Source organism: Natrix helvetica (assembly GCF_964273705.1).
Source record: "Natrix helvetica genome assembly, chromosome: 2".
Taxonomy (NCBI): domain Eukaryota; kingdom Metazoa; phylum Chordata; class Lepidosauria; order Squamata; family Natricidae; genus Natrix; species Natrix helvetica.
In genome coordinates, this window is record NC_138552.1 from 114,498,244 (window position 1) to 114,510,514 (window position 12,271).

The window sequence follows — 12,271 nt, forward strand, 5'->3', positions numbered from 1 at the left end:
TTCTGGGATCTTGGGTAGTGACACACAACCAAGAAGTCTTAGTTATCCATTTTGTTGAATCAAATACTTACCAAGTTCCATCAAGAAACATGAGGGGAGAGAAGAAGATGGGCTGTGACCCATGGGTACATGGAATGTCTTCCAACCAAGTCCTTGTCTGGCCCTTTCTTTTTACAATGTTTCAGTACTCTCTACTGTACTCTACAGTACTTCAGCTGTATCCTCATTCATTGTTGTTGGGCTAGGTACTGTTTGATGGGATGGGATGTTCAGCTACTGGCCAACTTTCTGCCTATTCTGGAATCTGTTATTTTTATATAGCCAAAGCTGCACTTTTTGGATGCTTTTTGTTTTTGTTTTATTCATTTTGTTTTGCTTGGGTTATTGCTTTTATGTCGCACTACTGAGTTCAAATGGATTTCATCATTTTTATAACATCCTCTATGCAACAACACATTACACTCCAGTTAGGAATGCCAGATTTCTCTTCACTGGCTAAGGAAGAAACTGGCATGATTTAAACTCTATGAAAGAATTCCCCAAGATGTTATGTATCTAGTACAAGCCCTGTTTTTAGTAAAATAAAAGTTTATTTTATTTATTGATCAAATTTATGTGGCTGCCTCATCGAAAATGTCTCCGTGCAGCTTACAACAATTACTGTGCCTGTTTCCTATCTGTGTGTGTTGTAACTGGTTTGAAGCCACATTCTTTTGAGAATGGGGGAAATGATTTTTGCTGTAACTGATTCACTGTACCAGATCAATACTGGCTTTGGTGAAAGCAGAATGGTTAAGCCTTAAATTCAGTCTAGCGAAAGATGCTATCTGTATGTGTTTTGTATTTGGTCTTTTACTACCCAATTGTGTTCAGTCTTTGTTGAAAGAAGACTCAATATAGATCAAAGAAATAAAAAATCTTTTTTTTTCATTGTAGGCTTTTGGACAACTTTTTTTAGTGCCATTTTTAATGCAGTAAGTACTATTTTACTAACTGAATTACATAATAGAGATTCTGCAAGCAGAGTAAAATGGAGAACATGAAAAACAAATTCAAATTGAGTGAGTTATGCACTGCATGGGAGACAGATCTTTTTCACTGTAGCACTAGATTTTCTAAGCTAACAATCTGTTCTCCGAAACAATACGTGTGAGAATATTTCTATGTTACATACACACCAAGCAGTACAGTTTCTACAATAGCTTCTTGACGTGGTTCTGTATTGTGTTTGGGATGTAGAGTTAAAGAACTATGAAATATTAAAAAGTTCAAAATTTGCATAACATTTAGTAGTTGAACACAATGTTCATTCAGCTAGGCGTACTGACATCAACAATTTGCCATTAATTTGAAACTTCTGAACATATGAAAGATGCTTAATATACTGCAGATACTCTTTGACCTATGACTGTTCGATCAGTGACACTTCCAACATGATGGTGTTGCACAAATGGTGGTTATGACTGTATGTTGAACTCTGGTTGTTCCACTATCTCCACAGTGATCACAGTCTGGGTGTTTGACAACCTTTTAGCACTTACCAAGTGCCAAGCATCCTGCTATCACATGATCTCTATTTGCTCAGAAAGTCAATGGGGAAGCTGGCAGGGAAGATTACAAGTCACTGAGATAAATCTGCCCCATCCGTTCACCCTCCACCAGCCCTCTGCACTTATGCAAGCCATTAATGCACCTTTCCCCATCTGTGCTGCATCTCTGATCACCCTCCCAACCCTTGGGGCAACTCTTGCACAGCTCACTGCAACCTTTCTGATCTGTGACATTGTTAGGGTGTAACCAACAAGTTGGGTAGACAATATATTGCACAAGGCATGTTATGTATCTTTAAGAGAGGAGATCTGCTAATTAGTAGATTACAGCATTTAAATTGCAGCTGATGTCTCTCTCTCTCTCTCTCTCTTGATTGATTGATGTATGATAACTGCTGTCTAACTGTTACTACTGTTGCTACTACTTACTGTGTGTAAGTTATTTGCTACTTGTATCCAAGTTATCTTGGTAGTATTGGACTGTTTTTTCTGTGTATGACTTTTTGGCTGTGTTTATGGATTTTGCTATATTCTTCAAAAAGTAAAGTTTATTTTGTTACTTTACTATCCATTATTCAGTGTGGTTGCTTTATCTATCGCACGCTGCGTATACTTTACAGGGTTGCTCTGTTATAACCTCGACCTGGGGTTCATTGCTAGTGCTTAACCGCACTAGTACCACTAACAGACATGCCATTGCTTAGAAACATAAATTCCCGTCCCAATTGCTACTACAGGGATGGCAAGAACTACCTGCCAAGGACAACCTGTACTTAAGCTTAGCATATGGTTTGGACATGAAAGGTAGATTACGTCCCTCTTTTCATCCTTTGAAGAAATGAAAAGCTTCATATTGCAGTTACACCTTTGACAGGGCTACTCTTTAAACCAATCAGAATCTTCTCACCTTTTACATATGAAGGAAAAGAGAAGAAAAAAAGAAAGAGACCCCCAGAATTGTTTCCTTCTCATTACTTACTACTAATCCATAGTCTGAAACTGGTTTGTAGGTAGCCTGGGTGCTGAAGGCAAATGGTCAGCTTGCTCCTTTCAGTCTGCCTGATCAAAGGACTCTCTTAAATTCTAATACTAGATTTGCCACTATTCATTCAGTGACTGTTTGATGTTACAATGCCACTATATGAAGGGACTTAAAATCAGTCTCTTCTGGCAGCTTCAGAGACAAGGTGAGATGGCTGGCATTTTGAGAGATAAAGTCAACAGAAGCCAGCAAGTCACTTAAGAAAATCTTGCCACCACATTTCTTCACTAATATGCAGAGGTGGGTTTCTGCCGGTTCACCCTGGATCAGGTGAACTGGTAGTGGCATGGCGGGAGGCTCTGCCCACCCACCCAGATGCTTCAGTGCATGCGCAGAAGTGTCACATGCACGAATGTGCATGAGCAAACTGATAGTAAAATAAATTGAAATCCACCACTGCTCATATGCGCCACATTTTATTCTCTCCTTTGTTCGCTTACACTCACCAGAGCACTTTTCCCCCAGTCTCCCTACAGTCGCACACAGACAAGTGGCATCCTCCTTCTTCAGCCCCTTTTCTCCCTATGCTTACACACCCCAATGTATGTAGTGCCTTCTTTCTCCATCCTCCTACATGTGTATGCCCCAGACCCTGTTTTCCTGGCCTCCCCAAGTTAATGCTGTATTCCTATACCCCAAATATGCATGTGGCTTACACCGGGTCTCCTGGGGCCTTTCTCCCCCACACCACACCCCTGTGCTCCTTACCTGTGCCTCTCTTTGTTTCCTGCTTAAGAATCCACATATCCTGGAGTTGTGATGACAACCAGAGCCATCTGAATTACCACTAAGCAATGTAGTCATGCAATAATAGCAATTAATGAGCACATTGCTTAGCAATGGCAATCCCACTCCCTATTGCCAATGTAGCTCAAGGACTACCTGTATATTTTCTGGCTGTCTTTTTTCCTGCATTTCTTGACAGAAGAAAACATAGAAACTAAGTATATAAATTGATCTTCTGGCTTTCACAGCTGGTATCTGTTGAGCAGCAAGGTTTAGTAACTGCTCTAGACAACAGATTTCCTGACATTTTACTGGCAACTATGGCTGTCTCCTTCAGATTCAAGGTGGTCTCCCTGAGTGTACTGTACAGTTGCCTTTTGTCTGCATAGCAGACCACTTTCTTCTGAGGCCATAGTTGCTGACACAATATTAGGAAATCTATTGTCTAGACCACAGTGTGCATATCTGATCAATTCCAGTAATGCAACATTTAGGATACATTTAGAATAATGTTATTAATGGAAAACTTTGAGGGAAATAGGCAGTACAGAAAAGTGTGTGTGTGTGTGTGTATGTGTGTGTAGCTATCATTAAAATACAATTTTAAACTGGTGCTTTACTGAATTTTTAAAAACTTTCTTAAGTTAATGTAATGATAATGCACTTTTTCCAGGATGAACAATTTTACTGCTCTACGCTACCTTGATATTCCTGAAGATCCTACTTTCGTGCCATTGGTGGCTTCAGAAAGAAAAGAGCACAAGTCAGAATCAAAAAATGTCTCAGCAATTCTCCAGAGTTTGATGGAATCAAGGCATGTGTGTAATTTAAGGGGTAGGAAAGATATAGTTGCAAACACTTGAAAGCAATAGCTCTGTAAACTTTAGTTGTGGGAGTTCAGTGTATCCACGAATTATAGCAAGTATTGAACATTCATAAAGGGAGATACGTAGTTTTCTGTTTCCACTGCATTATTGTTTTAAAATTAAATGGAACTCTGGAATTTCTGATTGGAGTCTTAAATGTTGAACAAATTGTATATTTTGAATTCATAATTGGAACTGAAAACATTTTTTTCCATTGTACTTCCTAGTGATTATTATTTTTTTGTTAGGAAAAATAAATGACCAAGGTAATGATAGGAAAAATTAATTTGAACAGTATGGGCTTCTGCCACTCTTCACAGCAGGTCTCACTAGTAGGATGTTGCAGTTGAGAAAGAAATAGAGCCATATCCAGCCAAACTCGATGAGTAATAATGAAAAACTACCAATCTCAGACGATTGCTGCTAAAAGGAAGATTAGAAAAGGGCGTTTATGCTTCTCAATTAACATCTTACTCTTTTCAAATTATGAATCTTTATTGTTCTTTTTTTATGTCACAGTTCATGTTCTGCAAGTTCTGCTTTCAGATTTAAAGGGATTCAGGATTACTTGAAATGCTATAGGTAAGGAATTCAATACTTTAAAAAAAAGAATATGTTTGTTCGTGGGTTTCTTTTTCTTGATTGACAAAACAGTAGCTTAGGGACCAATTTTGTTCCTACTTTTCACTCCATTCCAGAAGAGGTGGAGAAATATAAGCATTGTTTGCATTTCCCAAAAAGATACCTTTAGTATGAGCAGGTGTGAATGTTTCTGTTGTGGAGTTAACTCTTTCTTTATCTTTGTTCATGTGCATAATTGAATAATCATTCCCAGTTTCTCCATGCTTCATATGTTTCTGGCAAACTATGGTTCTTGACTTTAAATTTACGTTGGGATACCATTCTAGGGCTGAGGAATGACTTTGTGGTTCATATAGGGGCCAATCGGTTATTATTATGCATAATCACATTAGATGGAACTAGAAGATCATGTTTTTCCTCAGTCTGATTCAAGAACATATATCTGACCAAATTTAATTTAATTCTCACATTTCTCAGCCACTCAGTTCCCAAATACTGAGCAGCTAACTGACATGGTTCACTCATTCTAAGAATCATAAGTAAACAATTAGCCATCATGTGAATTGTTTGGCTTAGCATATTGCATGAATGAAAACATATCTGTTTTGTTTGGTGTAAATGGTTACATGGAGTAACTATTATGGTTCATTACAGCACAAATGATGCACTAGTATAGGACTCAGAAAGTCTTGATTCACTAAGCATTCCCTTTAAAGAACCTGGGGTTGTGCATTTGAAATCTTACTGTTCAGGGCTACTAGTGACTTCAGCATGAATCTGACAATAGAGTGGAAATGTAACAACTTCCATTTTGACTGTTCACTAGATCTGGAGAGATAACACCCCGAGAAGTTGCCAAGAACATTATTGCTGCTCTGAAAGAAGTTGGGAAAGCAGATCCTAACCTTCAGGCAATTGCTCAGTGGAATGAGGAAGAGATAATCAAGGTATGTTCAGTGAAAGGAGTATTACTTTTTTTTTGAAAAAGGTATTCTCTGAATTGTGTTATTACAGGGTTTGGAGAAAGAGTCTCCTCTCTTATGCTGAAGTTCTCTGATTTGGATTTCAGGATGAGATATTTTGTAGTTTACTTGTTTAAAGTACTATTTCCATAGAATAATTATAATATAATTATTATAATTATTTTATAAATCTCTTATAAAAGAGTTTTATTCACAAATCTCTCTTTGCTCAGATGGCTGAGGAATCCACAGCTCGTTACCGAAGCAAACAGCCTCTCTCACTCTTGGATGGAATTCCAGTATGCTTAAAAGAAGAAATTAAAGTGGTATACACATTTCACTTTTTTTGTGCTCAGTGTTGTTAAAAAGGAAAACAAATATCACATTGAGGGTATAGGAAAGAAATATTAAGAAAGTATAACAGCACCTTAATACGATCAGTTGTTTTGTACCTTGCATTAATATCAATACTATAATACCTGTATACTAAAATACAATGCAAGAAATTTGAAATATCATGTATTGTTCTTACTATATCTCAAGATGTTGAAGAACTAGAAAGGGAGCAGAAAAAGAAATCCAAAATGATAAAGAGAATAAAGTAAGTCCCTTATGAAGAAATGTTTCGAAGTTCATTTTAAAGCAATAAAGAATATAATGTATGAAAGAATGCTGTTTTATAACAGTGGAAATCAATATCATTCAATGAAGCTGAACAGAGGGAGACTGATAATAAGTTTCTCATACAGCAGTACATATTTAAATCACTGGTTCACAATCATTTTGGCTTAATGGCTGTATTTCAAAAAGAGGATAGAGATGAGAAGGGCTAGGAGAAAACCCTAAAGTTTATTTAATTATATGCGGTTAATAGACATTTGTTTCATCTATATAATGTTCATTTCTGCCATATTAAAAATTAATGACAAGAGATTTGTAGAAGCTCTATGCCTTGCATAGGCTCTGAGGCATATAGTGAAATTTGCTATCACAGATATAACTACAATCACCAACTTGAAGAGATTTTTAAAAAGATAGGAAGAATTCATGGAGGATAAACTATCAATGATTGCTAGTTATCATGGTTATACAAAGTATACATAAGAGACTGACACAGTAATTGCTGCTCATTACAATGAGTTTGCTATGTTGTGGAATTTGGCAAAGTAGGGAGCACAACACAAGGAGAAGAACCATGTTTGTTGTAATGATCATTGCATGTCTGCTTTACAAGATAGATTTTGAACAATGAAAAAGCAAATATATTTTTTACAGAAATTGTTGGTTGCAAGGCTAGAAATCTTATTAGCTGACAAATTTGGGGAAGTTATGCACATCCTCTTTTGTGTATCTGGGGTGAGGTCCATTAGGCAAATTGGGCCTTTCATGAGAGCAGAAGAGCTGGGAAATTAACAAAGTGAAATGGTGAGATCACCAGTTGATAAGAAGACGGAAGGTTTGAGTTTCACTAAATTGCAATTTCCTTATAAGGGTGGCCCTTGGACTAAGCTGTGAGTGATAAGGAGGCTTCTGTTTTTTAGTCTAGATGGGATTGCAGGGGGGCTTTGAGATGGAGGGGGGTCAATTTGGCCTGAGAGGAACTTCTTCCCCAAATAGAAGAACTAGGTTTGATTATAAAAGGATGCATTTTCTTATGAAATTGTTTTCTGTGTGGTTTATTGCCATTGGATCCCTTGAGGCAGGAATAAATGATCTATAGTACTGGATTGTATTTATAAAGAATCCTATCACATAATACTTTTTGGTATATCTATAAGGTACCCTATCACCACCGAAGTGGAACTGTATACTTGGGCACAAAGCCAGAGACTGAAGATGCTACTGTGACAAAGAAACTACGGGAGGCTGGTGCCATTATCATTGGTGTCTCGAACATGCATGAATTGGGTATAGGGACCACTGGATGTAATCCCAATAGGTAAAATAGTATGTATTCACTAAATCGATTTTCATTCAAACTGTTTCATGTGAGGGCTAGAAACAACCGTTAGAAAAACAAGTAAGCTTTTTGACATCTTGAATGCTAAAACAGTGTAATGAAATCTTATTGGGGTGGGAAGCATGGAAGGTGAGAGAAAAAAGATTTAAATGTACCACTGGATAGTTACATTGTTTCCAGAAAAAAGAAAAAGCATGGCAATTCTTTGAATTTTTGTGCTGAATAAGCTTCCCTTAAGGATAATTTCCTTCTTTCTTGGTAGCAGTGATGCCTTTCTAAGTTGAGCTGTCTTAGCTTGCAGGTATGAAACTAGTGGGGCTGGAGAAGCTTTTCTATGTACCTATAGGCCGGGGGTGGGTTCCAGCAGTCACTACTGCCGGTTCACTCATGACTGCGCCGCACGCATGCTTGATGCACAATGCGTGCGCATGCACAATGAAGTAAACATTGCTCTGCACATTGCTTTGCGCATGCTCAGAAGCAAAAAACAAGATGGCAGTGCATATGACGCCGCCCGGAGAACCAGTTCGGGGGCATGGCAGGCGTGGGTCACTGCTGGTTCCAGCGACCCAGGCCACCAAACCATACTGGTTCGGCCAAACGGTTGAACTGGTAGGAACCCACCACTGCTATAGGCAAACAAAAGGGAGAAAAGCGGCTTTATAATAATAAAAGAATGAAATTAGAGCAATCAGTAACTATACAAACTAGACTTGACCGCTTCCTCCTACTGTGATAGTTTGCCAGTATTCTGCTTTCAGTTCTGTACTCAGGATCTTTTTCTCCAACTCTCCTGTCTCCATTATTTCTACCCCTCCTCCCCTCGCTGAGACCTGGTAGCAAATGCAATTTTAGTTTTGCTTGTGGCAGACTGCAATCTAATTTCTTTAGCATATAAATATACTTTCTTTCCTCCTCACCAGCCTTCATTATGATGGTCTTCAAAATACCTATTTATTTTATTTCTAGATATCACGGCACAACTAGAAATCCATACAATCCTCGGCATTTTACTGGTGGTAGTTCTAGTGGATCAGCAGCAGCAGTGGCTGCAGGTAAGGCTAGTATTACAGATGAAAACCTCAAGAGTGGAGTTGAAAAACCAAGCCAAATTACAGCAACGTTTCAAGCTTTTGTTCAGATTAAGGCGGTGGAGAGAATGATGGAGGAAATAATTTTATTCAATGGAATTTTTTCTTAATTCCATTTCTCTCTAGGCCTCTGTCCACTGGCTGTTGGTACAGATGGAGGTGGTTCTGTGAGGATCCCAGCTTCTTTCTGTGGTATTGTGGGACTGAAAGGTAAATTCTGATAGAAATGTAACAACTAATTCTGAGGGTCATATTCTTGAAAATAAAAAATAATATCAATTGAATAGAATCATTTATACAAAATTGAGGACATACAAATGGGAAATAATAAAACAGGCAAGACGGCAGTTGCAGTGTTGTGATCAAAGTACCAGCCCCTTTGTATATGCATTGACACATGTACAAAATGAGCAGAACTTTGTGATGCTGTGGCCTTTGTGTTGTCTGTTTCGACTGCCACGTGGATGCTATTGAATGTATTACTGAAATACAGCCACCTGAAATCTTCCTAACCCAGTCCTATATTTAAGTTTAAGTTGAATTCATTTACTTGCCTGATGATTGAGCTAAGAAAAGGAAGCACTAAAATGGATTGGTCGTTTTAATCTCTTAGGCTTTATCACCCAGCACTCTGCCTGAAGTATTTTCTGACATTTGCTTTGTAATTTTAATCATTCTGCTCTATGTCATCTGCAGGTACCTTTGGACGGATCAGTGGATTTGGATGTCATCCTCTCTCATATTCTACTGTTAGTCTTGGTAAGATGTCTCTGGCTTTAAATATATACTGGGTGTCCTTGGGAGAAAAAGGAAAAGCTATTTTCTATGCCATTAATTTAAGTAACAAATTCTTGGGTCTTGTAGATATTTCGTCTGTTTAAAAATTGATGTCAAGGTTCCGACTGACAAACCCAACCAAGCAAGTACAGTGATGACAAACTGATCTCTTCTGGCAAAACTTTGTTGAGTACATAATTTTGGCACAGATTAAGGAAAAACCAGCTCTAGCTAATTCCCGCTCAATCTTGTATAATTAAAGTATAGACTACTCCCTCCCCCTATTAGTGCAGGACACATTGTCCAAGTAAATGTTGTTGAATTGTTATGAGAAAGTGTTTCTAAGGATTTTAACTACCTGGTGAAGTGTCCTTGGCTGTCACAGTTTACAGTTTGTCTTCTTGATGCCTGGAGCCTAAATTCCATCCCCCTCCTCCTGTTCATTGGCAAGCTGAGAAGTGATAATAGTTGCAACTATTGCAACTATTGCAACAGACTACAGTGGAACACTAGGTGTACCTTCCCCAATATCCTGGACAGTTTCAGTTTTACAATAACTGGGTTGATGATTTTTACAATAAGGAAGGGACTTATGTATTTTGGACCCAATTTTCTGGATGGCAGCCTCAGCTTTTTGTATTTTGTGGACAGATAACACTTTGTTCCCTAGGTGGAATTTCTCCTGGGGAGGCCTTTTCTTATCTGGCTGCCGTTTTTGGCTCTCTGTGGCTTTAGCTAGTGCATTATTTATATTACACCATGCGCTTTGAGAAGAGTCTACACATTCTGTCAAGGTTACTGATGAGGGGGGCTCCTGTGGGTATTCTGGCATGGGCACAAGCTCCACTCTGGTAGCTATCTTAAAAAGAGTGAGACCAGTGCTCCTATGCATGGCATTGTTGTATACCAATTCAGCAAATGGCAGAAGCTCCGCCCAATTAGATTGCTGATAGTGGACATAGCAACATAGGTATTGCTCTACCATGGTATTGGCTTGTTCCACAGCTCCGTTCATGCTCGGATGAAATGCTGAACTGAACCCTGGGAGAATCCTATCAGTCTTATGAATTCGCACCAAAATTTAGCCATGAATTGGACACCCCTCCCCCTTGAGTCTGAAATTATGCATTTTGGCACTCCGTGCAATCAATATATGTGCTGCAGGAACTTCTTGGCAGGCTTCTGAGAGAAAGAGAGAGAGAAAGTATTTCTAAGGATTTTAGCCACCTGATGAAGTGTCCTTGGCTCTCAAGATTTGTCTTCTTGATGTCTGGAGACTACATTCCAGTTCCCCCTTTCCTCCCCAGTAGTTTATTGGCAAGCTGAGAAGCAATAATAGTTGCAACAGCATAAGTGCGCTTTGACAATTGATATGTGAGTTGTATATGAGAAAACATTAGGAATGAATGCATGCATGATAGGCAACATTACAGTAGGTCCTCGTGTTGTGGCCCAGCAGGATCCAGTTGAGCTGCTGATGGATTCAGATAGCGAGGGATCATTTGAGTCTGCCCTGGATGATGTGGAGGACGCTGTGCAGGGTTGAGATTCAGAGCAGGGACCAGAGAGGCTGGTTGGCCACCAGGAGGTGCCTGAGGCATGGAGCAGTGGAGAGGATCAAAGGCAGTTTGTCCCTGATGTTAGAGTGAGAAGGGCTGAGAAACGTAAGCAGCAATTACATAGGCAGGCTTATAGAAGGTAATTCAGCTCAGGTGGTTGTGGGTTGGCCCCTCCCAAGAGAGCTTATAGGTAGGTGTTGGGAAGTGTAGGTGTTTGAATATCTGGTTTGCTTTTCTTGTATTTTGAGTTATCTTGGCCCTCAGCCAAAGAGTTTGTTATCTTGCAATTAAACAGTAGCAAACAGCCAAGCCTGTGTTCTGGCTTGTTCACAGGCGTGGAGAGAGGACGGTCAGAACACCTGGTATGTCTTTCCCAAGCATTTTTGCAAAATCACAATATCTACATTTGCCATTGGTGTTGATCCTGTATCGTCACCTCTTGATCAAGCTCTTCCTTGGGCAGTTGAGCTGATTTACTTCTTGTTTGTCTGATAATAGCAGAAATCAGACATATCCCCATAACTCCATTGGTTGCTCCCTCTGCTATGTAAACGAAGTGTTGCCCTCGTAACTAGCCTTTTCCAAAGCATCAGTGAAGATGTTGTGTATGATTGCACAAAATCATTCCTTCCTAGGAAAAAAAATGCTAGTGGTTTCCTACTTTCCAATCACATACTTTATCTCTTTATCTTTCATAACAACAATATGTTTTTATCATTATCTGATGGGACACATGAGGAGGAATGCATGTAATCTTTGGAAACTGCCTGAGTGTTTGATAGGTGATACTGAAAAGAAGATTGAGACGTAGGGTATGCTTAGAACCCTTTCAAAAGAGCAGTTTGTGCATTATTGGAATAGTAAACTTTGAAGATGGTAAATAATGAAGTGCCACTATAATTATTTGAAAAGAAAGCCTGTTTGATTTTTATTACTGTTCTTGGGAAAAAGGAAGAGTTATTCTTGGATGTTGCCATTGCACCACATCAGAAATACCCTCCACAGTAAGTTGCCTGGTAGAGTACTCCCTTAATTCACATTCCAAAACACGTGGCAATGTTTTAACACTTATTTTGCTTTCTCCCACAATCTAAGGGGCTATAAAGTTCTCTTAAATTCAGAAATGATTGGAAAGTATAGGACCGCTAGAAAAGTG

The 12,271-nt window shown here is 38.9% G+C and overlaps 1 protein-coding gene across 3 annotated transcripts in view; it reads left to right on the forward strand.

The window, feature by feature from the left end:
* Window positions 1–12,271, forward strand: part of LOC309387060 (uncharacterized protein) — a 38,305-nt gene that overhangs the window by 5,682 nt on the left and 20,352 nt on the right. For all 3 annotated transcript variants that reach the window (XR_014174533.1, XM_081943186.1, XM_081943187.1), the window contains exons 4-12: window positions 937–974; window positions 3,992–4,132; window positions 4,704–4,766; window positions 5,593–5,713; window positions 5,962–6,054; window positions 7,507–7,667; window positions 8,658–8,743; window positions 8,906–8,989; window positions 9,476–9,538. Coding sequence is in view for 2 of the 3 variants with exons in the window: in XM_081943186.1 (XP_081799312.1) it covers window positions 937–974; window positions 3,992–4,132; window positions 4,704–4,766; window positions 5,593–5,713; window positions 5,962–6,054; window positions 7,507–7,667; window positions 8,658–8,743; window positions 8,906–8,989; window positions 9,476–9,538 (850 nt within the window). In the remaining variant the exon portion in view is untranslated. The remainder of the gene's footprint in view (window positions 1–936; window positions 975–3,991; window positions 4,133–4,703; window positions 4,767–5,592; window positions 5,714–5,961; window positions 6,055–7,506; window positions 7,668–8,657; window positions 8,744–8,905; window positions 8,990–9,475; window positions 9,539–12,271) is intronic.